This window comes from Umbelopsis ramanniana, assembly GCF_025399195.1.
Source record: "Umbelopsis ramanniana AG unplaced genomic scaffold K450scaffold_45, whole genome shotgun sequence".
NCBI classification, from domain to species: domain Eukaryota; kingdom Fungi; phylum Mucoromycota; class Umbelopsidomycetes; order Umbelopsidales; family Umbelopsidaceae; genus Umbelopsis; species Umbelopsis ramanniana.
Genome location: NW_026252131.1, coordinates 46,808 through 72,735, shown reverse-complemented (window position 1 = coordinate 72,735; position 25,928 = coordinate 46,808). Strand labels below are relative to the sequence as shown.

The 25,928-nt window shown below is 43.7% G+C and overlaps 10 protein-coding genes across 10 annotated transcripts; 7 read left to right on the top strand and 3 right to left on the bottom strand.

Annotated features, from left to right (window-relative positions):
• Window positions 1-315: 315 nt before the first annotated feature.
• On the top strand, window positions 316-2,191 carry K450DRAFT_250082 (uncharacterized protein; the record flags this gene model as incomplete). The annotated part of the gene is made up of 1 exon (XM_051590504.1): window positions 316-2,191. A coding segment is annotated over one exon (1,750 nt), but the record flags the coding sequence as incomplete, so codon positions are not given.
• A 178-nt stretch (window positions 2,192-2,369) lies between these two features.
• On the bottom strand, window positions 2,370-5,737 carry K450DRAFT_250077 (uncharacterized protein). Its single transcript, XM_051590503.1, has 6 exons — window positions 5,453-5,737; window positions 5,046-5,340; window positions 4,936-4,968; window positions 4,542-4,844; window positions 3,271-4,467; window positions 2,370-3,189 (listed from the first exon to the last, which is right to left on the bottom strand). Exons 1-6 carry the CDS (start codon window positions 5,693-5,695, stop codon window positions 2,567-2,569), a joined length of 2,694 nt encoding a protein of 897 aa, XP_051442807.1. The 5' UTR covers window positions 5,696-5,737; the 3' UTR covers window positions 2,370-2,566.
• Window positions 5,738-6,098: 361 nt separating this feature from the next.
• Window positions 6,099-7,599, bottom strand: K450DRAFT_282260 (uncharacterized protein). The gene is made up of 4 exons (XM_051593428.1): window positions 7,156-7,599; window positions 6,944-7,005; window positions 6,809-6,864; window positions 6,099-6,717 (listed from the first exon to the last, which is right to left on the bottom strand). Exons 1-4 carry the CDS (start codon window positions 7,455-7,457, stop codon window positions 6,478-6,480), a joined length of 660 nt encoding a protein of 219 aa, XP_051442806.1. The 5' UTR covers window positions 7,458-7,599; the 3' UTR covers window positions 6,099-6,477.
• Window positions 7,600-7,705: 106 nt separating this feature from the next.
• On the bottom strand, window positions 7,706-11,519 carry K450DRAFT_250067 (uncharacterized protein). Its single transcript, XM_051590502.1, has 8 exons — window positions 11,010-11,519; window positions 10,855-10,938; window positions 10,662-10,788; window positions 10,281-10,585; window positions 9,613-10,214; window positions 8,463-9,533; window positions 8,247-8,392; window positions 7,706-8,178 (listed from the first exon to the last, which is right to left on the bottom strand). The coding sequence occupies exons 1-8, from the start codon at window positions 11,417-11,419 to the stop codon at window positions 8,053-8,055; spliced, it is 2,871 nt and encodes a 956-aa protein (XP_051442805.1). The 5' UTR covers window positions 11,420-11,519; the 3' UTR covers window positions 7,706-8,052.
• Window positions 11,520-11,739: 220 nt separating this feature from the next.
• On the top strand, window positions 11,740-13,367 carry K450DRAFT_301619 (uncharacterized protein). Its single transcript, XM_051593752.1, has 2 exons — window positions 11,740-12,954; window positions 13,058-13,367. Exons 1-2 carry the CDS (start codon window positions 12,110-12,112, stop codon window positions 13,164-13,166), a joined length of 954 nt encoding a protein of 317 aa, XP_051442804.1. The 5' UTR covers window positions 11,740-12,109; the 3' UTR covers window positions 13,167-13,367.
• A 256-nt stretch (window positions 13,368-13,623) lies between these two features.
• K450DRAFT_250064 (uncharacterized protein) lies at window positions 13,624-14,644 on the top strand. Its single transcript, XM_051590501.1, has 2 exons — window positions 13,624-13,778; window positions 13,851-14,644. The coding sequence occupies exons 1-2, from the start codon at window positions 13,713-13,715 to the stop codon at window positions 14,577-14,579; spliced, it is 795 nt and encodes a 264-aa protein (XP_051442803.1). The 5' UTR covers window positions 13,624-13,712; the 3' UTR covers window positions 14,580-14,644.
• A 529-nt stretch (window positions 14,645-15,173) lies between these two features.
• On the top strand, window positions 15,174-16,925 carry K450DRAFT_250056 (uncharacterized protein). The gene is made up of 6 exons (XM_051590500.1): window positions 15,174-15,369; window positions 15,515-15,636; window positions 15,712-16,501; window positions 16,572-16,628; window positions 16,700-16,796; window positions 16,856-16,925. Exons 1-5 carry the CDS (start codon window positions 15,265-15,267, stop codon window positions 16,787-16,789), a joined length of 1,164 nt encoding a protein of 387 aa, XP_051442802.1. The 5' UTR covers window positions 15,174-15,264; the 3' UTR covers window positions 16,790-16,796; window positions 16,856-16,925.
• A 211-nt stretch (window positions 16,926-17,136) lies between these two features.
• K450DRAFT_250050 (uncharacterized protein) lies at window positions 17,137-18,804 on the top strand. The gene is made up of 7 exons (XM_051590499.1): window positions 17,137-17,404; window positions 17,474-17,576; window positions 17,636-17,809; window positions 17,878-18,081; window positions 18,144-18,365; window positions 18,425-18,489; window positions 18,565-18,804. The coding sequence occupies exons 1-7, from the start codon at window positions 17,217-17,219 to the stop codon at window positions 18,743-18,745; spliced, it is 1,137 nt and encodes a 378-aa protein (XP_051442801.1). The 5' UTR covers window positions 17,137-17,216; the 3' UTR covers window positions 18,746-18,804.
• Window positions 18,805-19,797: 993 nt separating this feature from the next.
• Window positions 19,798-22,635, top strand: K450DRAFT_250045 (uncharacterized protein). The gene is made up of 5 exons (XM_051590498.1): window positions 19,798-21,047; window positions 21,122-21,190; window positions 21,252-21,567; window positions 21,632-22,288; window positions 22,363-22,635. The coding sequence occupies exons 1-5, from the start codon at window positions 20,036-20,038 to the stop codon at window positions 22,445-22,447; spliced, it is 2,139 nt and encodes a 712-aa protein (XP_051442800.1). The 5' UTR covers window positions 19,798-20,035; the 3' UTR covers window positions 22,448-22,635.
• On the top strand, window positions 22,636-25,619 carry K450DRAFT_250032 (uncharacterized protein). Its single transcript, XM_051590497.1, has 11 exons — window positions 22,636-23,033; window positions 23,101-23,163; window positions 23,230-23,296; window positions 23,365-23,465; window positions 23,554-23,790; window positions 23,907-24,029; window positions 24,102-24,398; window positions 24,491-24,690; window positions 24,772-24,927; window positions 24,996-25,444; window positions 25,524-25,619. Exons 1-11 carry the CDS (start codon window positions 22,824-22,826, stop codon window positions 25,535-25,537), a joined length of 1,917 nt encoding a protein of 638 aa, XP_051442799.1. The 5' UTR covers window positions 22,636-22,823; the 3' UTR covers window positions 25,538-25,619.
• Window positions 25,620-25,928: the final 309 nt, after the last annotated feature.

The following is a 25,928-nucleotide window of genomic DNA, read 5'->3' as shown; positions in this document are numbered from 1 at the left end:
CCGCTATCCAAACACGGTTTTGCAGGAGCGGATTCAATGTGACTGTCAAATTAACTGTTGATTTCGTGTGGCGCGATCTTCGTGGCTGATGCATTAGCAATAGAAAACCATGACGTGACCATGATGCTGTTCTTTAGACAATGACATACCGCGCTAAAAGAAGTAAAAGTAAATAAACTCTAATGGAATTCAACGCCAACCCTCCCTTAAAGGCTTCAGAATATGACGATCTTATCTTGTCATCGTAATCTTGGCAGGCATTATAAATAAGCAAGCTCTGTGCTCTGTATGTTCTTTAGTTTCGAAGCAAACAATAATGAACAACATCACAGACAACAACCAATCGTACAATCAGGAGCAAAGAGGAGATATCACTGGTAACCAGCAGGCTTATGATCAGACTCAAAGAGCTGGTTTCCAGCCCTCTTCTACTGAACAGAACATTAGCGTTGGTCAAGATCAAAGAGGTTTCCAGCCCCAGAATGTCGGAAACATCCAAGATCAGGCATTCGCTCCTCAAAAGTCCTCTCAAATGGATCCTGCTCAATTCATGCCTGGTCAAGACAATATTCAGCAACAGGGCTACGAACAACACAAGTCCAACCTCGATAGCAGCATTCCTCGAGGTGCTACTGATTCCCAACAAACTTACGGACAGACAGGAGGCAATTTCGGGCAGAACGTTTCCACTGGTGGCAATGTTCAGCAACAGCCTTCCCAACAACACAGATCCAACTTGGCTTCAAGCGTTCCCACTAGTGGAAATGCTCAGCAACAAGCCTATGATCAGCATACATCCAACCTAGATTCCAATGTCCCTACTGGTGGAAACGTTCAGCAACACGCATACGATCAGCACAAGACCAACCTTGATAACGGTGCTTCCGCTGGTGGCAACATTCAACAACAAGCATATGATCAACACAAGTCTAACCTCGATAGCAATGTCCCCGCAGGTGGTGAAATTCAGAACCGAGCTTACGACCAGCACAAGTCCAACCTTGACAGCAATATTCCCGCAGGTGGTGACATCCAGAAGAAGGCTTATGATGAGCACAAGTCCAACCTCGACAGCAGTGTTCCCGCAGGTGGTGATATCCAGAAGAAGGCTTACGATGAACACAAGTCCAACCTCGACAGCAGTGTTCCCGCAGGTGGTGACATTCAGAAGAAGGCTTATGATGAGCATAAGTCCAACCTCGATTCCAATACCCCCACCAGCGGCAATGTTCAGAAGCAAGCCTATGACGAACACAAGTCCAACCTTGACAACAAGAACACCACCACTCACAACACCACATCTGATCAAGTTATCAATGATCCTCATGTCGTCAAGACAACTGCTCGCGAAGAGAAGATTGGAGGTGTTATCGACAAGCTTGTTGCTAAGGTAGAGAATGTGCTTGGCCTCAAGGACAAGTCTGAGATCCGTCAAGCTACTGGTGTGGCAAAGACTGAGCATGCCAAGCAGACTAAGCAGACTGGCGAGTTCAAGCCTTCCGAAATCCCCAAGAAAAACGATATTGCAGCCGCATATAACAATGGCGAAGATGTCTCCAATATCAGCAACTCCAACAAGGTTTCCAATGAACAAGCCTACGATGCTCAAAAGCAGAAGTTTACCACTGAACATGTAGGTGACGCATCTCGCGACACTGCCGCCGTTCACCCCACCGATAACAACCCCGTCGGAGCCAATGTTCAGAAGAAGGCTTATGATGAACACAAGGCTTCCATCGACAGACAGCAAACCAGCGATCATCTCCAGAGCAACGCCGCTGCTGGTGGTCAAAATGTTCGTGATGCTGACCGCAAGTCTGCTGAAGCTGCTCTTGGCGCCGGCAAGCACGAGAACGATTTCTTTGGGGATAACAACACACCCGCTACGGCTGGTAACATCACCTCTACCACCAATCAGGCTCCTGCTGAGCATGTAGCTTCAAACACTGCTCATGCTGCTCCTGGAAATATCACTTCTACCACTGACCATAATGCCGGTCAACAACTCCCCACCCAGGTTTCCTCTAATCCCGGACAACAACGTCAGATGCCTGGCGCATTTTAATTAGTCAAACTGCATTGTCTCAAAGCATGAAAAAAATTGATACTGTATATGTTTCCCACAAACCCATCATATCTAAAACCTACTCTTTTGTCAAATAAACCTTACTTCAATAGCTTGTAAACAATACATCACTTCATGGTAGATCAAAGTTATGGCGTTGGCTAGTTCAATTATGCAAGAGAGGGTGTGAAATGCCAGCAGTCGTCACTATGCATTAATGAGGCGAATCAGATGGCAGAGAACTGAAAGGGAAAATGCTCAACATTTGGAAGTTCCGCTTTATAAAAAGCTTATGTATTGTGTTTTTTCCACTAAATCATTACATACTAGGGTATCCATTACTAACAATCCTATCGCAGGGTATGTTCAAGTTATCAGTTGGTACTTGAAAGTCTTCAAATATCATATTACTTTAGCTACTCGAAAATCAAAAAATAAAATAAAAAAAGGTGTTGGAAAAATAGGTATCAATTACTAGATGTATACACTAACTAAAAGGTTTTAAATGGTAATCATCTGATGCTTCCTGCAACGCTCTTCCAGAGCATTCAAAATGAGCTGTTCAGCCTTCTTGAACAGATGGCTATACTTCTCTTCATCCTGTGTCATGATCGCTTGAACCCGGATGCCATACCGTTTAGCCCAGCTTACAGAGAAGATGATCACATCGAACACCAGATGGGAAGGAGATTCAGATTCACTAAGGGTGTGACTTAGTCGTCGGCTACTGCTTTTGCGATTGACATTTTTGGAGGGTGGCGATAGCGTTCCATCGGCCTCCCTTGCCACCGCATTATGGACTGAACTTCGCCGCTGTAATAAGGAGTCTAAAGTGTTGGAAGACCGAGAAGAATTATTGGCCACCCCGACCGAGACCGAGGATTCTTGTAGATACTGCTTCCATGATCGCCACTGGCACGGCACTTCGTAGCTGTCCCGAATAGATATTTCAATATTAAGTTCCTCCAACACTTTCAATAAATGCTGATAGAGTTCCTCTGGTGCGATATGAAATAGCTGATTCTTCGCTAAGCCTTTCAGTCCTTGCAGTGCCTCTTGCTTCGGCTTTATATCCTTTGAACTGTCTTTGTTGTTCAACTTAAATAGTTGGAACCCATTAGCGCCTAACAAACATGGACGTCAAATTTTTTTAGTTTTTTCAATTTCTAACTCAGAACGACATCCTGCCAAGTTGTAAAACATACCAGTGGAATCTCTTGTATTCTTGGGGCTTTTGGTACCATTGAGCACTCCACTGATCGCATTGCGAGCCTTTCGAGTGTCCAAACGAAGTGATTTGCTGGGTGACTTTGATTCTGTTCGATTTGGACTGGGGCCAGGGCTCGTCGTGCGTGGTCTAGGTATAGTGGGCTTTTTCAGTTGTTCGTTGGATGATAGCGGTGGGGTGGGAGCCTCTTGGCTCGGCTTAGGCTTGAAGGTCAGCCGTCTACCCAAACTATTAACATTCTGCTGAAAAGTGCTTCGTTTAATCGGCGTTGACAAAGAACCTGTGGGTGTAGGAAATTGAGATGATGGAGCTGGAGGAGTCTTGGAGTTCCTGTTGGGACGAAGGTGTTTTGAAAGATCATCTGACGATGACGCATTGTTTAATGGTATAGAATTATTAGATGGTGGTTCTCTGGTATCCTTTGAGAATCGTTTGGTTTGAAATAATGCGCTGAGACGCTTAGAAGCCCGTTTGTCGGTATTGCTTGGAGTGGAAGTACTACTGGGTGGAGAGACCACCATCTCACCATTCTGCGCTTTTGTAGAAGCTGTGAATTTGATGTGGTTTGAAGGTGAATGATTTGATGGCTCTGGTTTCTTCTCTTGTTTTGAGAATCTCTTTTCATTGCTCGAGTTTTCACTGTTGATAATGATAGGTTTTGGATTTTCGGCTATGGAAAGTTCTGGGACAGCAGCATCATTTGCGCTGATCAAATCCTGTCTATTTCTCTCTTGTCTTTCTTTCACCAGATAATAGATAGATAGCAATGGATCATACATGGCTGGCTGTGATAATGGATCGTCATTTGCTACGACAATCACCTTTTTGGGAGGACTTTCCTTCAAGCGCCATCGGTTCTGCTGTTGGGGTATATTTTCCATACGGTACGTTTCTGGAATTTTGTTTATAAACTTTGCCGCTGCCTGGTATTCCCGAGTGGCTATTATGGATTCGAGTCTGTCTTTTATGTCCTGGGTGTCGCCTAAACCAAACCCATGCATTCCTTCCACAGTCTGTATATCTACTGGCACAGCCAACGGTGATCTACGGGGAAGTTCGTTGGTAATGGGGACTTCGTATCGTTTGTTCATCCATGGATGAGCTGCAATCTGGGCGATGGTTGCACGCTTCTTAGAGTCCACCACCAATATAGATTTGAGTAAATCCACACAATCTAAAATTTGCCCATCAAACATTACCTAATTAGTCGCGTGTGGCCAAAACTGACATAATGGAAATCTACATTACCTCGGCTCATGTGGTCTGGATATTCCACAACGCCAGATTTTATCTTCGCATGAAGCGCAGGCATGCTGGTATCATCAAAAGGGACTCGACCGGTTACCAGCACAAAGAGCACTACACCAAAGCTCCAAACATCCACCTCTGGTCCAGTATATTTCGTAGCTTGCAATAACTCTGGAGCAGCAAAATAGAGAGAACCACAAAATGTCGATAACATGGACTTTGGCGAGTATAGATTGGATAATCCAAAGTCAATAATCTTGATATTTTCGTCACGCGTCAGCAAAATGTTTTCGATTTTTAAATCTATCATCAACAAACAACTTGTCAGCCGACTATTTGGACATGGCTTGAAGGTTTCCTATCAGAGTAAAAAAAATTACCCTCTCCTGCTTACCTCTATGCACGATAGAATTTCGATGACAGTAATCTGATTTTGATAACGTGGGCGAGTGTTTGTCAGTTTCAACATGCAAGGTATTCTGCCTGCTAGTCGCAATGCCTTACCAATTGCACTTAATATTTGTCGACCAAACCTTCTGGCTTGGCGCTCCTTCAGCTTACCATGCCGAATGATGTAATCCAAGAGCTGACCACCATCCACATACTCTAGAAAGATATAATAAGAGTTGTCGTGAATTTCCCAGTGTAGCAGCTTGCATATGTTGGAATGATTCAACAGTAGCATAATTGCTATTTCTCTTTCGGTTCTTCGATGACGATGCTCTGGTGTATCTTTCGGATCTTTACTTTTGTGGTTGGGATCGTTGAGGCTCATCTTTGGCAATATCTTAACGGCAGCCTAAGAATAGCCCAAATTTTAATACAAGGAGAAAGGCAATTTTGGGCTACCACGAACGAGGTTGCAAAAAAGCCCATGTTGGGGTCAACGACGTTGGGATGAATAAACCTACCAGTTGACCTGTTTTTCGATGTCTAGCAAGCTTAACTTTGCCCATGCTGCCTTGGCCAAGTGTGGAATAGAGTATATATTGGCCAACGACTTCAGGGCTTTTTGTTCGTGACTTGCGTGCCTGAGATGTTGAAACAGATCGTTTGGCTGAGGTTTCGCCACTTGTAGGATGAAAATCTACGCTCGCCGCCCGCCGTCTATCAGAGTAAGCGACAGAATGTGGCCTTGCCGTCGTGGCGGCCATGATGTGAATTGAAGAGAGTAAGAGATGATTGAGGCGTTTTCGGGAAGGACTGGCTTACTGTGGGGCAACCGAACACGAGGTTAGGTGGAGATGCCCACAGGTCACATGTGCGCAACAGCTCAAGCGGCAGTACGGTTAGACTTACAATCCATGCTTGTACATAAACCCAATCGATTGATCCATATTACCTTTCATCGACCTCTTTCTACATTTATTTTTACATTATATCCATGGTTCTTGATTTGTGCTTGCCATCAGAGTTGATTCATTCATCCACTCACAAAACACCGACCTATATAATACCATTGTTGGCTAGTCTTGGAGGGGGAAAATCAGTAACCTCTTGTCAAGTTTTCTACAGTGACGATATGTTCTCCCTAATTTCGGCAAATCTGCATTATGGGGAGGGGGGCATTAGTGACTATTACATCACCTCCACTGAATGCCACAATTTTATTATTGTTTTGAATCGGAGTGGATAACAATCTACTTGTTGTTAAAGAAATGACTTTTTTACCGACAACTGAGCTTGTAACACAGCTAGCAGCTGCCCAGTATGGGTAGTCCCATTGCAACAGAACTGTTTCAATGCAACATCATTCACAAAAAGTAAACTTAGGTGAAACAAATTTCTTTGATTTCCTTTCCAAAAACATAGAAAATTTATAAATATACAGGGAAATCGCCACCAGTCGAAGCCAATTATGAAAGTGAAAGACTAATGGGAGGGGAGAGTTGCTGTTTTAACTCCGGAAACACAGTAAATTACAGAGCGAAAAGGACTAGAAATCTTTGGACGACGACGGCTTCGCATGGATATTACCAATACGATCCAACGCCTCTTGTTCATTTCGCACAATACAAGTCCATCGACCTTCATCGTTAGGAAATCGCTGCTTTAAATGTCGCTGTATGAACGGACATGTCGGTAAAACGAGAAATCCATTGGCTTCAGCCCACTGAAAAGCGCTAGCGGTCAAAAGGTCTCCAACACCTGCCGATCGGTATTCCGTGGGTATTTCCTACACAAAGTACTTGTCAGTATTTTCTTCCTCTCAAAAACCTGCAGTATTTGACGTCATATATGCTATCATCGCCATCTTTTCAACTTACTGTATGGTAAAACTCTATGATACCGCGGAATCGAGTTGGAAGATAGCAAATGGCCGCTGTCATTGGATTGGTATTAGAAACCCAAGCAAGCAGTTGGTCACACACACACCGATCACACGAATAAGCCCGACTCACCCAAACACCCATTACCGTCCAAGTCGACTTTGAACATCATGTTGTCTTCGTCATGACTGACACTAGATTCCGACAGTATCTTGTGGGATGGAAGTTGTATGGTCGTTATGGAACGGCCGTTTATTGGGTTAGACTGAGGCTGCTTTCGTTTCCTGTCTACTGATGACGAACTTTGCACGTCTTCCGAAACTCCATCCGGACTAGATGCTAGCAATGTATGTATCTTTATAGGTGTTGAATTATGCTCTTTGATATTATTTCCGGCATTTTTCGAGGTGTTGGAAGATGTCCGTCGGTTCGTTATCGTATTTGATAATGAGTCCTGTTCTTCTGTACCTGGATTCGACTTGGTTCTTTTTGCTTTGTCTAATTTGGATCGATTTCTTGTGGTAGGCCGTCCTCGGATTTGTAGGGTTTCGGCAGATCCGTCCTCACTTGCTTCCAAATTAGAGACTGTGATGTCCGGAGCTGAGTCAGTAGAGGACCACTGTCTCGTAGTCTTGTCAATGGACATGGGCAGATGGGATGATGTAACGGCAGGTTTCGAATCCTGCTTCTGCTCAGGAAAACGATCTACTTTCCTACGCTTGTTCCTTGCCAGCGTGGGATCAGTGTATACTGTTGAGCTGATTGTGAAATAACGAGAAATCGCAAAAGGTAAAAAAGGACTGCTTGAGCCCATTAAACAGCTGTTTAAGCTAAAAATTAAATTATAACCCCGATGCATGACGGGTCTTTATCCCATAACCTGATTTTCCTTAAGGATCAGCAAGTGGCATCCGCCAAGGTGGGTGAAGTTATAAAACACACCGTAAATTAATGCAACTTTATTTGATTCTCATGTTTTAGATGTCAGACTTCGAACTAGATATTTCCCTGTTCGTGTTCTCGTTTCCAATACCATGATCACAACAAACAACTCAAATGGATGACTGGCGGTTTGGCATTGATATTCCGAGCTACGTTGATCGGCTGCTTCTTTGAAAATATCAATTGACAAGGTGCACTTCATTGCTCTCTTCATTCCATTATGACTCAAAAACGGTCCCAATTGTATACTCTGTTACTATTCCACATTTTATTTTACACTCTGTCAACGAATGATTCGCTCAGCATTTACTGGTACAGGAAAACTTGCCCATGTAATAGCATATGACCATGACAAAAACAACAAATGCAAGCTGCTGTCTATTGAAATAAAGTTCTTCGTTGATTATAAGAACTTTATCAGAATTCTAGTGAAATATCGATAAGTAAACTTGCATCTGACCCCGTCCATATCGTATCCGTCATGACCACTTACCGTCAAGATGGACGCCAACGAACCTCGTCGCTCTCTCACAAATCCTTCACCTGGTTCTGCGCGATCCAAGGGTTTATATATATCAAATTGCGGGAAAGGATCTTCCAAGGCGGGCTTTGTCATTCGTTCTGATAAGTCGGAGGACGCTATATCCGGTTGAAAACGTGTTAATGCTGATCAAAACTTTGCTTAATTCAACAAAAAACTCTTACGTACCTGGCTGCTCAACTTCATTTATCCCTTCATCTTCATCTTTTCGATTTTCCGTAATACCGCCATAAACTGGAGGAGGTGTCTCTTGCCGGATGAGTGGCATCGTATCAGCTTCCACAGACGTCGTACTGTTAGATTCAAATACGGCGGTATCCGCAATGGGAGTAGCGCTGCTATGGGTGGTATCCGGAGCTATGCCTGACTCGGCGTCTTGGTATTGCGAGTCAGAAGAAATTGAGCTAGTTTCAGATGTGGCAGACAGATTCTTTTCAGTATCAGCCATAGGGTAACTGCCCCCTGGGAGTAAAGGTAGGTTGTTGCAAGTGATAAATGGTGCAACATCCAAACCAGCATCTTGAGGCATAATATTGATCGTAAGAACCGACCCATCCATCTCTGCTAACGTTGTGTATATGCGGATACCAGCTGAATCTGGTCGTAAGTCAACACGTACACCTTTTTGCGAAGAAATGTGCATTCTAAAGCCATTCGGGTACATGTTGGAGTGAACTCGAATATCCGTACACCAAGCACCCGAATGTTCTTCCTTTGGTATGGATGGTGTATACTTGACAATGAAGGCCACTCCATACATTCTTTTCGATGCGTCAAATGTCTCCTTACTGACCTTACCCGCAACACGGCGAATATAAGGCGGACAGCCATATTTCGACAAATACTTCTCGATGCTCGAGATATTGATAGCATCTTGAGTAAGTAGGCGATGTAAGCTTTCTTCGGAGCGGTGCGTTATGGGCTGGCGATAGTCGATATGTGAAAAATAGGTCACCATAACTGATCTGGTCCTTCCTGAGGTATCAAACTCTGGTTCGAAAACCCATCCTTCCAAGTAGACATGGCCTCGTACATGTCTGTCGCTTTTCGGAATAGCTTGGTCTTCTACGCTTGTGGAGACATAGTAAACGATACCAGAAGCAGGCTCGCTATCAATCAGACCGAGCAGTGCAAAATCCCTTATCTGGTTTACGCTCTCAAGATCCACTTTGGTGTAAAGTAAGTAGTCTTTCTGCGAGAACCTTTCAACAGCTTTTCCATCAACAAACTTGGGATCCCCTGTTACCATAGTTAGTATTTCCTATCCTAATTTCATGATAGAAGGAAACGTAACGTTCGGCTGTGAATATGCACTTACAAATTTTACGTGCTCCAAAGTTTTGTACAACTGTGCAAAGCTGCTCTACCGTCCAACCAGAGGTAACTAGCTTCTGTCGCCTAAAGATAGGCATAGCCAAGCCGTCTATCGATTTCAAATAAGTACGCTCCGGCTCGTCGTCTATTGCGTTCCATTCACTGATATTAGTCGATGAGAGCAATTTGAGCAAGGATATACTTTTTTGTTTAGCCTCAAGGTGTCGGTGGGAGGGGTATAGATTCTGACTCGGGCTCTGATTCTGGACCTGGCTATGAACTTGAATGTGTGTTGGTTTGACCTTGGGTTTGGCTAAGGCTGGTGCAGCAGGACCTGTTACCAGTATGGATGGTAAGTTTTCTTTGATAGACTTGTGACCTGGTTGTTCAACCTCGTTTGAATAGCCCTCATGTTCATCTGCGAAACGTATTCTGCGCCTGTTCACTGAAGGCGAACTGGATACCGATGTATGTGGCGTAGATACATTGGAAGGAGTGTTAGTGCTGGTCATGGTGTTGATGCTGTCGGATGAATTATTATTGCTGTAGATAGAAGATGGTGTATATCTAGGAGTGTTCAAGGCTGGAGAAGATATCGATGGTAGTCTAAAAGAACATCAGGATCAAATTAGTGGCATTTACACAAATTCACAATCAAATAAAATGACTAACCCTAGAGAGGTTGTTCGTATGGGCAATGGCTGAGAAGCCGCACGCTCATCCAATAGAGATGGCCGTCTCCGATGATTCGATGGTGAAGACCTTGCGCTTACGGATCTAGATATTTGGGTTTGAGGGTATAATCTTTCCGCTTTCTCTTGCAGGTATTTGTCAATGCTGGCTATGACCAGCGGCTTTCTCGCCATCGTCTTTTTTGTGAATCCTTGCATCCATCCTCGGCTACTCTCCTGAACTACATACGTTATCCTTGTACTCGGTGGAGATGTTTGCAACGGTTTAAGGATCCACCCTAGGAGCTATACAGGTGTTTTTGTCAGCATGCGGTTTCAGGGGAAATCCAACACAACACCCATTATGCACGCTGTTCTTTACCTTCACATTTGTTCGCGTCCTACCATTGATTTTAGGCTTCTTTGGAGTATCAACACTCGCACAAGCAAAATATATGATGCCCTCGCTGGTACATTCTATCTTTTCCACCAAACATAAGTCAGTTGCCCTGTGCGTGAAGATATGGTTAGCCAACGTTGATCATCTTTTCGTGAACCTATACAACCAATCTTACTTTGATGATGATGGTTGCTTCAAGACTTCATATGTTATAGAGGTTGTGTCGTTTAAATTTTCAAGAAGGCTACCTTCAAGGAACCTAAGTAATACATAGGGTCAGCCAAAACAAATTTCAACGCGCATGTCAGGTCACTGGTCTCTCAAACTCACGTTTCGTCCCATAGCTTTCTCATGCCGATCACCTGAAAGATAGTTTGCGGCGTATAGCCTTGGATGATGCCTTCTCCTTTGAATACCGGGGCCTTTTCAGTAGAATCAGTACTAGGTCTAATATAGACTATGACGCCACTCTTGTGCTTGAGAGCTTTTTTCCAATTCCCATCGTCTTTAGCTATGCCTTTGAGCGACTTCATGGAGCGATCAGCAACCGAGACATAATAACTGGAGGACATTTGTGCATTAGTGGCAAGTAACGTTTGTCTGAAGTCTTCATCGCTATAGTTTCGAACTCGGCTCTTGTCTTCTAACATCTCCAAGTCTGAATCCCAGTCTGAGACAGAAGCATATTCATAGTCAGTAGGTTGGCGAGGTGCCTGACGGGATTCCGATGGGCGTTTCATGACATGTCAAAGCAGATGCGAAAGTATGTTGTGCGGAGTCGCTTGTCTAAATGATTTTTCTATAACATGCATTAGGAACGCGCTAATTTGAGGAACTGGCCGCGAGAATTAATACTTCAAAAGGGTTTTTTTATTGTCAATTTGCGAGTCTTTGAGCTCACGTCCACACTAAATTTTCCTATTTTAGTGATAAAGCACGAGGTGTCGATATGGCTAAACTGGAGCTCATGTCAGATATTTCCATCATATAGCTTTACTGATGCAATGACCTTTCTGTCGTGAATTGAGAAAGTCAGGCAGAGCGTTAGTGATCTACCATAGCTGCATTGCGTGAACTGTTCCAAATGAAACATCAAATCACGGAGCTGGATTCGTTGCAAGTCCGATATTTCATTGCTTAATGCGCATGGCCCTGAAAACCGCCAATTGCAATTTATCAATCCTTTATCCATGCCATGAAAAATGAACATACGATTATTTCTCTAGCATAATGCTTTGCCATTAACATAAGACTGTCAGAATTCGAAACTTTTCATATGCTTATTGCGTAATAGTCGAGTCAGCATTTATGGCAGCCTGTTATAAACATGGACAAAAAGGTAGAGCACATCCGTTATTGCGTAGTCAAGTGCAAATCTGTAAACTCCTCTCACTTCATCACTATTTCTATCAGCTTCAGATTCGAAAAAAATGCCTCCAGAGGTCAATGCACAAACCGAGAACAGCATCATCGCGTCACCAGTTAATGTTAGACAGCTGCAACATACTTCAGATTGGGGTCAAGAGCAGATGAAGTCGTTCCGCATGTCGCTTAAATCTGAAGAATGGGCATCAAAATTTTACAATAAGTATCTGTACGAAGAAGCAAAAAACATCATAGTTGAACTCCCTTTGGGACCTGAAAATTACAAAGATCTGCCAGCTGTGCAAAAGCCGTTTCTCAATCGACTTTTGCGTCTAAAGAGGTATCCACATTACCCAGGTGTCTCTATTGCTTCTGTCTTGCTAGAACACACTGGATTTGAGACCGAAAAGCTTAACTGCATTGCCCAACCGAAGTTGGAAAAGAAGTTCGGAGACCTAACATTGATATCTGACGCTGATTATGTAGCTATTGGACCTTTGTCGCCCTTGGCGTATATGGTCGTAATCGAAGACTTGAGCGGAAAAAAAACATTTGATGAAAGAAGACACCAAATGGTCGGGGATATGCTGGTGGCAGCGACGACAAGGCACAACTTTTTCCTGCAAAACGAGTCTTATGATATATCGCCGCACATTTACGGCATGCTTTTATGGAAGAGTGGAGTGAGATTTTATCAGGCGACTTTTGACCATCAAGATATTGATAATCGACAATCAAAACGCACATTCTATTATAAAGACATAGATATTCTTGAAAATAGGTGCGTTCCCCTCGGTAACAACCATAAAGATTCGCTGTCATTATTCAACGCCGATGACGGAAAGATCATAGCATACATACTCTCTGGTATAAGAAAAGAGTGTGTAAACAGGCTTTCGTACCTTTTTTAGTGAGTTAGCATTTCCCATATTTTAATACTTATTCAATCGGCCAAAAAAAACAATGACTGAATACTGACTACTGACTACATTTAATTTATTTAACCTGCAAAGTAAAGCAAAGCAAAGCAAAAAGCTGGAATTAATCATAGCTGAGGTCCATGTGAATATCCATGGTCATTCTGTGCTAGCTCTATTCTTAGCCTTTCAAACACCGTATTAAAGTATATGTGCAGAGCTTAGTGTTTTTTGGGGATGCGGACAGGATGTCGATTGGTCAGGCTGTCAATTTTACACACTTTGATGGATTGTGTCGCTTACAGCAAAATGACTAATGCGTTATCATTTCAAAAAATGACTATTGAAGCATGTTGAATTTATCTGTAGTCATTCACTTTACAGGGTGATATGGTTTGGCGAGCGGGTCGAGTGATGGTTGAGTTGAGCAAATGACAAGCAAATTAATGCAGTAGAGATTGCTTCTAATTTCGAGTAAAGCAGCTATGAAATCACAAAACTCAACTTTCATTGCTAAACGGAGATCTACATATGCCGATACTAAATAATACGTATCAATGTCATTCTGTTGTAATAAATTACTAGCGCACGCTTTCCTGTTCATATATGATTTTGGGGGATGCCAAAGTCATCACAAATACATATTGCAGAACAGCTGAGTCGGCATTTAGAGTAAACCTGTTTAAATCAGCATAAAGGAGAGCACTGTATAATTTGAACTCTTTTCATATCAGCTCCGAACTCGCAAAAGATGCCCCCGGACGTCAGCTCACAAGTCGAGAACACCATCAGTGTGACTCCTACTGATACCAAACAGGTGCAGCATACCTCGAGTTGGGGTAAAATGGAATTGGAAGCGTTTAATGCGTCGGTTGACAGTTGTTACTAGGCATCAAAATTTTACAGAAATGATACGAACCGTGAAAGTACAAACAGTTTGTACGAAGAAGCCATCAATATCATACCTGGGCGGCTTACGGTACTTCAAACATCCAAGGATTTGCCAGCTGCACAACAGCCATTCCATAATCGACTGAATCGTTTACAGAGGTACCCAGATTGCCCAGGTGTCTCTATTGCTTATGACTTGCTGACGCACACTGGATTTGCGACGGAACCACTTCATTTTATTAACCAGCCGAAGTTAGAAAGAAAGTTCGGAGACTTAACATTGGTATCTGACGCTGATTATGTGGTAGTTGGTCAAATATCTTCCTTGACGTATATGGTTGTAACTGAAGATTTGAGCGGAAAACAAACATTTGATAGAAGAAGGAAGCAAATGGTTGGTGATATGCTGGTAGCAGCGACGACAAGGCACGACTTCTTCCTACAAAGCGAGTCAGAAAAATTATCGCCACATGTTTACGGCATGCTTTTATGGAAGAGTAATGTGAATTTTTATCAAGCAACTTTAAAACATGAAACCATTGTGGAACTACAACCTGGCCGCCGCCTTCCATATTGTAATCAGCTACGCGTTCAGGAAGACGCAAACTGGCACAATCGCAAAGATACAAGTTCGTTATCGTTATTCGATCACGCCGACAGAGAAACCATAGCTTACACACTCTCAGGTATAAGAAAAACAATATTACGAATGAGACATTACGCATAGGTGAGTTAGAACTTACTAGAGTTTGAAAATCAAAATCTAACAGGCCAAAAAACAACTGAATATTGACTTCATCATGTTAGGCAACATGCAAGACAAGACTGAATAGCCAAAATGAATTCTAGTCTTTAGTAAGATATCAATTTCCGATGTCGATGATAATTCGTAGCAGCAATATCCTCGTCCAACAAAAAACCTGTAGTATCATAAAGGTATACATGTAGTGCTTGGTGTGTTTGACCGCTCTGAACAGGGTCGTGCTTGGTGGGGCTACTATTTCAACATTGAGTGCGGTGATGTCTATGAAGAATATTCAGACAATACGAATCAATCACGATGGCTTACAAGCTGGTATATCAAAAGAAGAAAAAAAGGAGTTAAAAGATATTGAAGAAATTTATTTTGCAGTGGAATATGTTCTGGAGAGCTGGCTGACAAGGGGTTGTGGGGAAATGTGTGGCAAGCGATTGCAAAACACGGCAAAGCAATCGAGATCGTGACGTCATCAGTTTTTCCTGGCAAGGTGAGCAGCAAAATCCATAACAAAATTTTAGCTGACTAGAAGTTACCAATTCCTCCCCTCTCTGTTATATAAATTCCTTCTATATAATGTTGGCATCTTCACGCAAGGCTGTTGCCTCCATCCCCACCGTCTTAAAGGCAAACTACTCTGCCGCTGCCGCCGCCAATGCCGTCCAGATTTCTTCTGCTAAGAATGGAATCAAGGTTGCTTCTGTTCAAGATTCCTCTGCAACCGCTGGCATTTCCGTTGTTGTCAATGGTGGTGTTAAGGGTGAGGATAGCTCCAACGCTGGTGTCGCTCACTTCTTGAAGAACTATGGATTCAAGGTAAAATTAACGATGACACACGTTTTGTTTACGTTTCAACCTGCCATTGGGATTCTCGTGATTTGCTCAACCCATTCACCACTTTACAGAACACCAACAACCGCACCGCATTCCGCATCGTTCGCGAAGCTGAAATTGCCGGCGCCGTCTTGTCTTCCAACTTGACCCGCGAGAGCATCGTCTACAGTGCCGAATTCTTGAAGGGTGATGCGTACGTAAAGAACGGGTATTTGTAAATGATGGGTGGTACAGGTCACTAACTTTTATAACCATGCGATCATATCAGTGCTCAATTCGCCGAGATTTTGGGTGATATTGTCTCCAACCAAAAGTTCCAGGATCACGAGTTCGTCGATGTTAGCAAGCAAACCGCTATGGAATCTGCTTACGCTTATGGCACCCCCGCCGTTGCTGCTATCGAAGCTGCTCACAGCGCTGCTTTCCGTAACGGCCTCGGTAACTCTCTCTTCGCCAGCAAGACCGCTCGTGTCTCTAACGCTGCCGTTAAGGAGTATGCCCAAAAGTTGTTCACCTCCGGAAACGTTGCTCTTGTCGGTACCAACGTCGAACATGAAGACCTCAAGTCCTATGCTGATGCTTTCTTCAACCTCGGAAGTGGCAGCGTCTCTCTCCCTGCTTCCAAGTACCACGGTGGCGAGCTCCGCTTGTCCACCGCTACCCCTGTTGCTAGCTACGTCCTTGCTTTCCAAGGTGTTGCTGCTGGTACTAAGGAGTACGCCGCTGCTGAAGTCTTGCGTCACGTCCTCGGTGGTGAACAACTTGTCAAGTTCACACAGGGTGCCTCCCTTCTCTCTCAAACTGCTGCCAAGCTTTCCGGCGATGTTCAAATCAACGCTTTCAACTTTGGCTACTCGGACGCTGGTTTGTTCGGTGTCCAGGTCAACGCTTCCTCAGATAACATCTCTTCTGCATTGAGCGCTGTTGCTGAGCAGCTCAAGGCTGTTCAAGGTGGTGTTTCTGATGAGGACCTTAAGAGAGGTATTGCCCAAGCCAAGTTTGCCGCTGCAGCAGCATTCGACTCCCGCTTGGATCGCCTTGATGTTCTCGGTCGCCAGGTGAGTATCATGGAATTTAAGTGGTTTGCATTTGTGGAACTTGTGTACTGATAGAGTATTTTCCCTGCAGGCCTTCGGTCAAAACGTTGCATCATTTGACAACGTCCAAGCCTCCGATGTCGCTAAGGTAAGATAATGCTTCAAAGTGGTGGTAATTGCATCAAGGAAAGCGAAATATTGATCATATGTATCCAATAGGTCGCCGAGTCTATCTTGAAGAGCAACTCTACAGCCGTCGCTGTCGGCAACCTCCACGCTCTTCCTTTCGCCGATTCCCTCTCCCTTTAAAAATCTAACATGGAGAAAAAGCAAAAAGTGCATATTATAATGACTTTGTGTTTATCTTCTTTCTCTACCAATATCTTGTCTTTTTTCAAACTCAAAATTTATATAAAATCAATCATTAGACGGTGAACTTGAATAACGATATGTCGAATGGGTTTGCTATGGATGGGATGTCTATTCGGGGGAGGATGATCTGGTCACGGGCAGAGTATCCATACTAAAAATTGTAAGAGCCATAACAACCAGCACCCGTCAGTTTATTGTGGAATTCTGAGGATTTGCATTGAACAATGATCGGGAAGGATATTTATGATTCGATGGGCACGGTCACACTGGAACTTTTGAGAGCAACGCGACAAAGCCCAAAAAATTAAAGCTGAAAATTTTGAAAGTCGACACGCGCCTTTGACTATTTTCCTGACTACAAAACATGGGAATTCACGGATTGACCAAACTCATCTCAGAGCATGCTCCAGGTGCCATAAGACCTCATGAGATCGGCAGCTATTTTGGCCGAAAAGTCGCCATTGACGCTTCCATGAGCATATACCAATTTATGATCGCTGTCCGCCAGCAGGATGGTCAAATGCTTACGAATGACGCCGGTGAAACGACAAGGTAAGATAAAGCTACAAACCCTAAGAGCATCTATGTTGGAGACACTACTGACGGAAATAATCGAATTAGTCACCTTATGGGCATGTTTTACCGAACAATTCGAATGGTGGATAATGGTATCAAGCCGGTGTATGTTTTTGACGGAAAGCCACCAATGATGAAGTCAGGAGAGGTAAAATATAATGCAACTGTACCGGCAGAACGATTCAAGGAATTAACCTTTGCCTATAGCTTGCTCTTCGACTGGAACGAAGAAAAGAAGCTGAGAAAAATATTGAAGAGGCAAAAGAAGTTGGTACTAGCGATGATGTCAATAAGTTTACAAGAAGAACGGTCAAAGTCACGAAAGAGCACAATGATGAATGTAAGCGACTGCTAAAGTGCATGGGAATACCCTATGTGGAGGTAAGAGGGTTTTGGTAATATTTGGCATTTATGTGGCATACCAACGGTCTATAACAAGCGCATCTTAGGCTCCTTGTGAAGCGGAAGCCCAGTGTGCTGCGTTAGCTAAGGCTAACAAGGTTTTTGCCGCTGCGTCTGAGGATATGGATACTATCACATTCGCGTCACCTATTCTACTGCGACATCTGACATTTTCAGAACAACGAAAAATGCCAATTGATGAAGTCAATTTGTCCAAAGTTTTGGAAGGCTTAGAGCTTACCATGGATCAGGTAAGAGCTAAGCTTTGGGATGTCAGAAAACTAGGTTCAGCATATATTCATCATCTTTTCAGTTCATCGATTTGTGTATTTTGTTGGGATGTGACTATGTCGACAGCATCAAAGGAATAGGACCGCATCGTGCTATCAACCTGATTAAAGAACACAAGTGTCTTGAAAAGATTATCCCTGCTCTCCCCGAAAAGCTGCGAGAAAATGTACCGGCTGACTGGAAATATGATGAAGCAAGAGAGTTGTTCCGAAAACCAGAGGTCGCTGACTGCACTGACATGGAGGTACGTAGCAGAGGGGAATGGGTACATGTTTAGCTTCGCACTCTAACTCTTTCTACCAGCTCAAATGGGAAGAACCTAATATTGAAAATTTAGTCGATTTCCTTGTCAAAGAAAAGGGATTCAAGTAAGTTTAATTTACCGCTTCATGAAGGTAAAATGGCATGAATACGACATACTCAATGTCATGCATTTCTTACAGCGAGGAGCGCGTTCGAAAAGCTTCAGAAAAGCTGCATAAAAATGCAAAAGCGGCAACTCAAGGACGTATTCAGGACTTTTTCAATTCAGTGCCTACGCAAAATACTGGAATCAAGCGCAAGGCTCCTGCGGACACTAAAAAAGATGACAAGAAGAAGAAAGGAGGACGCAAACCTAAATAAGCCTGCTGTAATAAATAAATATAGGATGAGCATAATGAGATGTTTGGCTTCCGCGTTTGACAGCTTAAACTGAGGACAAAAACATTGGATGCATAGAAAGACTGTCTTCTGAAGGGCAGAATGTGGCACGGACAGGTAACTTATGACAAGACTCTGAGCACAGTCATACCGCGTATCGACTGTGTACTTAATCATTCAAGATTCGCGAATTGAACATTATTGAAGTAGTCAGAGGATATGCTTGTATCAAGAGCCATTGGCTGATCCTACCTCCGTACAGCAAATGTGAGCGTTATTCAAAGCCAAAATATATAGTGTCTGACAAGCGAACCAATGATATGTTCAACGGGGTCAGATAGCCATTTATGATTTGAGATTACAAGTTCATTATGAGACCAAAGCTAGCATGACTAATCTGCAGTGTAGTCGTTCACTAACAACAAGAAAGCTTTTCCATCGTGAAATAGCTGGCCGTGTGACTATAGACAGGCGCACAAGAATCTGGCAGCATGAAAAAAAATCAAGCGACCGTCAAAAATTTAAAGTTCCACAGCCCAAGCAAAGCGATACACTTCAACGGTGGCTGGCGCAATGTAACGAATATCGGTAATAAAATGTAAACATTGCAGCATTTTAGGGCATTCATCGTGCATTCTGAGCATTTGGATGGACTGTCAAAAGCATATATTCGCTTACCTGGTTGGAGCTTATCGCTGCAAGCCAAGATACTGTTCTGACGAATAAGCACCTTAAGGGGCTCAAATCATAACAATGTATAGAGTATCACTACTTGGAATTCTGCAAGTGGTGGCCATGTGGAAATGGATGCTAAACGATCTAGCCAACCTGCCTACATATCTACTTGTAGATAGATACCGGATAACAACGGTCGTATCAGCTACCACCCTCTGTCATTCTTGTAAAACAGTATCTATAAGCAAAGTAAATAGAAAACATCTCTTGATATTGTTTCCGAAGTACAACCTATTGGTAGCGTCTACAAAAGTTTGAGGGTTTTCGAAAAATTACACCGGCCCAAAAATTCATAACTGACGGAGTTTCAAAGCAGCGTGCCATCTCAAACTTGCCAGCGTTTGCAGGTCATGAAAACTTGCGTTTGATTAATCCCCCCGTTGCTACATTTCCATTCATCTTACTCACACTTCATGGTGGTATGTGCCAATTTTGCTAAAACGAAATATCCAGGTATCGCAAAAGCAAAAACGAAGACTACTACAGACAACGCTCCCTCTTTGATCTGAATTAAAGTAAAACAACAAAGCTCCCCAAATGTCTGCGTCATTCGACAAGGACAAGGAATCATTGGTCAAAGGCTTTTCTCCAATGCACGATCATCCACTTCAACATCAACTATTCTATGGCAGCTCTAATGCTGTCAATGGGTCATCCAATCTGGTATCCTCTCCCTCTCAATCACCTGCTCCATCTTCACCTTCCATGGTTGGGTACCACATGCCCATGTACGGTAACAATATGGCCCGTTATCCAGTGCAAATGAATCTGTCACAGAAACTTCAACCACAACAGCAAAGTGGCATGAATCATAATCCTCTGGCTCACCATAGCCTTTCAGCACCTACCGGAAACTCCCCGGTATCGCCACACATAGACCTATCGACCCTCAATTCTTCACAACCAAATACCCCCTATTTGGCACGACAGTTGAGCTATGCACAAATGTCGCGTCAGTCAGCCTCACCTCATCATCACGCTCGAACAGCTGCTGCACTGGCACGAGGAACGACCTTATCCACGGCTGTCACCATCACCGATCCAAACAACCCAACCAAGACCCTCACTGGTCTTGGTGCCAAACGCGGAGGGAGGTCAACCGAAGGGCATGATAATGAAGGTGTTCCTGCTAAAGTCAATGACCCCAATCCTCTGCAGTCATGGTCTTCTTTAGATATGGGTGGAATGGGTCTCCAAAACCTGTCTGCTACCCTGTTCAATGCCTATGAATTTCTCACTACTTTGTACATCAACCATAACAACTTAACCTACATAAGTAGCGCCATTTCGAATCTTGTGAACCTAAAGGTTCTAGACGCATCCGGCAACAAGCTCACCTCCATACCACCGGAGATGGGTATGCTTGTGCAGCTGAAAGAACTGCTACTCTTTGACAATAGCCTCGAAACCCTGCCCAATGAACTAGGTACTCTCTATCAACTGGAGACGCTAGGTTTAGAAGGAAATCCAATCCATTCTGCTTTAAAGTCTTTACTGCTGAAAGAGGGCTCACAAGCCGTCATTGTTTCTTTGCGCGAGAATTGTCCAGGTACGGGATAGACATCTTTTATCGTGTTATTGTCATAGGCTGAAAAATCATCTGACCTTGGAATGTTTTTTTAGTTGGTATGCCGCCACCTGAGCGAGAGTGGATTACTGTAGATGGCGATTCATCCAACGATGATCCAAACGGTAGGGGTTACTCTGGTATCATTTGTACAATTGCCTTGTCTCCTAACCCATTTCCTCCCAGACAAAATCACAGTCTTTTCTTATAACATCCTTTGTGAGCGGCTTGCCACTGCTAGTCAGTATGGATATACTCCATCATGGGCATTGTCCTGGGAGTACCGTAGAGAGCTTCTCGTTCCGGAAATTGTCGGATGGGGTGCAGATATCATCTGTTTGCAGGAGGTGGAGTTGGGCGAATATGAAAACTACCTTCGTGATGATCTGAAGAAACTTGGCGACTACAATGGTGCATTTTGGCCAAAATCTAGAGCGAAAACTATGGGTGAAAAAGAGCGCATGGTCGTTGATGGCTGTGCTGTCTTTTTCCGATCTTCAAAGTAAGTCATCACGGGAAAGCCCTCCTTGTCCTCACGAACAACGCTAACCACTACCAAAAAATAGGTTCAATCTCATTGAACAGCAAGTTTTGGAATACAATCAATCTTCGCTCAAGCGAGATGATTTCAAGAAAACCGCTGATATCTACAATCGTGTGATGACCAAGGACAACATTGCCGTGATGCTTATGTTGGAAAACAAGCATACACATGCTCGTATACTAGTTGTCAATACCCATCTCCATTGGGATCCCAGTTTTGCTGATGTTAAACTTGTTCAAATCGGTTTGTTGATGGAAGAAGCCATCAAGTTTGCAGAAAGACATCTCCAGCCGACTCCAGAATCCTCCCCTGAAGCTCCCGTTTATGAATCGGCTACTCAGCTACCTACCATCATTTGTGGTGATTTCAACTCCGTCCCGTCCTCGGGTGTCTACGAGTTTTTATCCAGAGGCTCGGTCAAGCAAGATCACGAAGATTTTGGTAACCACGCGTATGGTGCTTACACTACAGAAGGACTGACGCACGATTTGAACCTTAGAAGTGCTTATTCCTCGCTAAACGAATTGCCTTTCACCAACTATACGCCTGGTTACAAGGGTGTCTTGGATTACATTTTCCCGTCCGCCAATACGTTTAGCGTGTCTGGCGTGTTAGGTCCAATTGACAAAGAATATATCAGCCGACAAGTTGGTTTCCCCAACCCACACTTTCCTTCAGAGTAAGTCAATTGGGCTACAATGCATTATATTCTTGCGGTTCAATTATCTAACCATGCCTTATTTCCATCATCAGTCATATACCGATCATGTGCGAGCTTGTTCTCAAGACACCGGCAAAGGAAAAGAAGGAAACTCCATCCGTCTTTGCGAAAAATTAAAGCAGTGTGTTAGTAAGGCAAAGGGTCCTTCTTCGCTTGACAAATTTTATTTCCTGTCACTTTATTCGTTTTCTATCAATGTATATTTGGGATATGAAAGGTGTTGTGGTTATCGGTAGCGCACCACCCCTTCTGTTTCTTGTTATTCACCTCTTTGGATCTTCTTGTTGATACAATAGGCCACCTTTTCTCTTTCGTTTGTCCTCTTATTTTTATTCTTTGCTATCCTCTACTACTTTTTCTTTCTTCTCCCCTTTTTTTTTCTTTACAAGTGTTGTCTGCTTTCACTGTTTTCACTCCTTTTTCTGTTGTTCTGTATATAAAAAAGGATGGGTCAATGAAATTGTGTGGGTTTCTTTCCTTGTGAGCACGTGACATGACCCCGCCAATGCCCAATGAAAATTTGCTCCCTGCAATAACCTTCTTGCTAGGCTGCTCGTTACCCATGGACCCTTACGAGCAAACGCAGTCGTCGGCTTCCATTCCCGACGATTTTGTTGACGATGAGGAGCACTTTAGAGAACTCGAGACCGAGTTAGCGCCAAAGGATGCTGATTATTATGGCATTCTCAACATTTCCAAACAGGCAAGGCATACTAATGTCAGAGCTATGGCATCGAGACGTGCTCTATTGACGCCTTTCTTTGCACTAGGCTACTGAAGATGAAATAAAGGATTCGTACAAGAAGCTGTGCCGTATATTTCACCCGGACAAGGTGGGTAGACGCTCCCATGCATAGCTCGCATCCCATGGTGGTCCTAATCTTATGTCCGTCTTACAGCACACCGATCCAGAGAAAAAAAAGGCGGCTGAAGCCCAATTCCAGTCTATACAAAAGGCATATGAAGGTATGCGCCAATCCTACCAATTGGTGATGATGCTGGCCGACGATACTGACAACGTTTCTATCAACCAGTTCTCGTCCATCCCACGAAACGCATTCTGTATGATACGTATGGCGAGCAAGGCCTCAAAGGGACTATGGAGGTGGGACCGAAGCTGAAGACACCTGAAGAGGTATGGAGAGAACTTTTTTAATTGTGCAAACCCAATATTTTGGGAAAGAGTGGTCATTGTTTAATGCAAAATGTGGGCCCTACCTTAGATGCGTGCGGAATATGAAAAGCAAGCTAGGTTGAAGCGAGAACAAGATTTGGAAAACCTGGTACGTTCCAAAGGTGAATTCCAAGTCAACTTGGATGCTACACAAGTCTTCGACCCCTACGAACCACCTGTCTTCAGTGGATTTGGAGGTCCACCTAAACAGGCTAAGCGTCCTAGCCCATTAGGCGCCTTGTCTCGAGCGCAGGTGCAGCAATTGTTCATGAAGCACTCATTTGAGGTAATTATTTTGCCTGATATTCAAGTAGCGCGACGCATGTGTCAGTCAGCCAGCGTAGACGACCATGTCTCTATCCCTCATGACGCTAACTAACTCATTCAAACATTTTGTATCAGACTCAGGTTGGACCTGCTACTCATGCCGTTATCGCGGGCAGCATGGTATCGCGAGGTGGTATGGGAGGCGGTAACATCATTGGTACTATTCGCCATACGGTATCACCCCGCTTCTGGGTTGAAGTAAGTTGGATAATTTGCCAAAATGAAATACGCTTACGACATTGACTGAACCCCATTTCTCGCTCCGTGTAGGGCGGAGCCAACTTGTTAAGACCCAGAGCGTTGACGTTTAAGACGTATTTCAACGTGTCTTCCGATAGTTTCATCAACACCATTTCACAAGCCCGTACCATCTATGCGCCTCCAATTTTGACAGTGACTGCTGGAAGGCGAATATTTTCAGCTGCCACGGGTTACCTGACATATAGAACTGGAGAATGGAATTTAGGTGAATGGGGACGAGGTGTAGGTCAAGGCATGGACAAATCGTCGTTTGCACTGGGTATTGCTGGTCAGGGCAAACGTAAGAATTACAGCGCTGAGATTCAGGTAAGAGGAACGGGTTTTAGACAAAAAATAGAGACCAACCAAATACTGATCTATTATTGTTATTACTTTCCTGGTCAAACAAACAAATATAGACTGGTATTGTTGCATCTCATTTGGCTCTTGACTATACTTATCGTATGGTCGACTCCACTCGCATTCGCGTTGGAGGGTCTTTGTCAACGGTTGGCGGGATTATGGCCAGTATTGGTAGCGATCACCGGTTGACCAAACACTCACGATTTGGTATGGCCATGGAATGCGGTGTACCAAGCGGTGTCGTGGCTAAATTCAAGTAAGGCAAATTGCAAATTTTTCTATGCATATAGATTTTGGACGATAATTTTAATTCTTGGGTGGCTGGCTGTTCATGCAGAGTGACGCGTCTTGGCCAAAAGATCGTAATCCCTATTGTGCTTTCCGGAGAATTCAACATTCGACTTGCGTTCTGGGGAGCGGTTGTACCTGCCTCAGTTGCGGTGATTGCCGATCATTTCGTTCTAAAGCCACGCCGAAAGCAGAGACTGAACGAGTACGTACCACTTATTTTTTTTTGTTTGGTCGGGGGACCGCGCAGACTTAATAATAAGTTATGACCAGTAAAATTCAAGAACTCCGCGAGGAACATGCCGATTACCTTGCACAACGCAAGACCGAAGCCGAGCAAGCTCTGCTGATCTTGTCTGATATCGCGGGCCGTAAAATGAAATCTGAAGAAACCAAGCACGGCCTTGTGATCATTGAGGCTCGGTATGGCAAGAAAGATGGGAACAATGATATGATTGATGTAACGGTGGCCATTCAAGCTCTTGTTAATGACTCTAAGCTGACCATTCCTGGAGGCCACGCAAAGGTAAGTAAAAGCACTCCAAGCCACATGTTCCTTCCAACACCACGCATACTGAAAACGTTTACCCAGTCGAACATTTTGGGCTTTCATGACCCATGTCTCGGTGAGGCGAAGCACCTAGTGATCAAATACAGATTCCAGCATAGACTTCATGAAGTGACGGTAGATGACACTGCCCCTGTGGCATGTCCTTTAAGATGTAAGACTTAATTTGTTGATTTTTGGGGGGACCAAGAGAACAAGAAGACTGACCTATGAGATTGCTTGATGGATGGCAGCCCATATTGTTTAAAAACATGGCCGGCTAAGAGGGCTCGGCGCGGGACCTCCGTTGGCTATATCAGGGTATCTCGTGCCATTGTACCACGCTGAGTCCTAAAACCATTTGGCAATGATGATACTATATTTTCTGTTTGACATTGACAATTTTGGCCAAGCCACTACTTTAGAAACCCTCAACCCTTCTTTTCATAAAACCTCATACAAAGCTTCAAAGCCTTTGTTATAAATAATAAAAATCGTAGATGGAAATTTATCTGAAACATGAGTGTCCAGTCAGATTGGCTGGCTATTGAACAATCGGTCAATGAAAAATCAGGTTCTATTTTTACAAAAAGTCAAAAAACCGTTCGCCCCGCTTCTTGGGCTGGGCTGGTGTCCCTTTGAATATCATTAAAAAAAAA

Bases quoted from the DNA above. Each gene is read 5' to 3' on its own strand.
- K450DRAFT_250077 (XM_051590503.1), bottom strand. From the start codon at position 5,695: ATGGCCGCCACGACGGCAAGGCCACATTCTGTCGCTTACTCTGATAGA. The intron at 4,845-4,935 runs GTAAGCAGGAGA...TGTTGATGATAG, and splicing joins AAATTCTATCGTGCATAGAG to ATTTAAAAATCGAAAACATT. The intron at 3,190-3,270 runs GTATGTTTTACA...CATGTTTGTTAG, and splicing joins GAATACAAGAGATTCCACTG to GCGCTAATGGGTTCCAACTA.
- K450DRAFT_282260 (XM_051593428.1), bottom strand. From the start codon at position 7,457: ATGTCCATTGACAAGACTACGAGACAGTGGTCCTCTACTGACTCAGCT. The intron at 7,006-7,155 runs GCTAGCATCTAG...GTCGGAATCTAG, and splicing joins CCTATAAAGATACATACATT to TGTCAGTCATGACGAAGACA. The intron at 6,865-6,943 runs GTGAGTCGGGCT...ATCCAATGACAG, and splicing joins GGACGGTAATGGGTGTTTGG to CGGCCATTTGCTATCTTCCA.
- K450DRAFT_250067 (XM_051590502.1), bottom strand. From the start codon at position 11,419: ATGAAACGCCCATCGGAATCCCGTCAGGCACCTCGCCAACCTACTGAC. The intron at 10,789-10,854 runs GTAAGATTGGTT...CTTCACGCACAG, and splicing joins AAGCAACCATCATCATCAAA to GGCAACTGACTTATGTTTGG. The intron at 10,215-10,280 runs GTTAGTCATTTT...ATGTTCTTTTAG, and splicing joins ATACGAACAACCTCTCTAGG to ACTACCATCGATATCTTCTC.
- K450DRAFT_301619 (XM_051593752.1), top strand. From the start codon at position 12,110: ATGCCTCCAGAGGTCAATGCACAAACCGAGAACAGCATCATCGCGTCA. The intron at 12,955-13,057 runs GTGAGTTAGCAT...TAACCTGCAAAG, and splicing joins AGGCTTTCGTACCTTTTTTA to TAAAGCAAAGCAAAGCAAAA.
- K450DRAFT_250064 (XM_051590501.1), top strand. From the start codon at position 13,713: ATGCCCCCGGACGTCAGCTCACAAGTCGAGAACACCATCAGTGTGACT. The intron at 13,779-13,850 runs GTGCAGCATACC...AGTTGTTACTAG, and splicing joins CTCCTACTGATACCAAACAG to GCATCAAAATTTTACAGAAA.
- K450DRAFT_250056 (XM_051590500.1), top strand. From the start codon at position 15,265: ATGCCGTCCAGATTTCTTCTGCTAAGAATGGAATCAAGGTTGCTTCTG. The intron at 16,502-16,571 runs GTGAGTATCATG...TTTTCCCTGCAG, and splicing joins TTGATGTTCTCGGTCGCCAG to GCCTTCGGTCAAAACGTTGC. The intron at 16,629-16,699 runs GTAAGATAATGC...TGTATCCAATAG, and splicing joins AAGCCTCCGATGTCGCTAAG to GTCGCCGAGTCTATCTTGAA.
- K450DRAFT_250050 (XM_051590499.1), top strand. From the start codon at position 17,217: ATGGGAATTCACGGATTGACCAAACTCATCTCAGAGCATGCTCCAGGT. The intron at 17,405-17,473 runs GTAAGATAAAGC...TAATCGAATTAG, and splicing joins GACGCCGGTGAAACGACAAG to TCACCTTATGGGCATGTTTT. The intron at 18,490-18,564 runs GTAAGTTTAATT...CATTTCTTACAG, and splicing joins GTCAAAGAAAAGGGATTCAA to CGAGGAGCGCGTTCGAAAAG.
- K450DRAFT_250045 (XM_051590498.1), top strand. From the start codon at position 20,036: ATGTCTGCGTCATTCGACAAGGACAAGGAATCATTGGTCAAAGGCTTT. The intron at 21,191-21,251 runs GTAGGGGTTACT...ATTTCCTCCCAG, and splicing joins ATCCAACGATGATCCAAACG to ACAAAATCACAGTCTTTTCT. The intron at 22,289-22,362 runs GTAAGTCAATTG...TTCCATCATCAG, and splicing joins AACCCACACTTTCCTTCAGA to TCATATACCGATCATGTGCG.
- K450DRAFT_250032 (XM_051590497.1), top strand. From the start codon at position 22,824: ATGACCCCGCCAATGCCCAATGAAAATTTGCTCCCTGCAATAACCTTC. The intron at 24,399-24,490 runs GTAAGAGGAACG...AAACAAATATAG, and splicing joins ATTACAGCGCTGAGATTCAG to ACTGGTATTGTTGCATCTCA. The intron at 24,928-24,995 runs GTACGTACCACT...AGTTATGACCAG, and splicing joins CGAAAGCAGAGACTGAACGA to TAAAATTCAAGAACTCCGCG.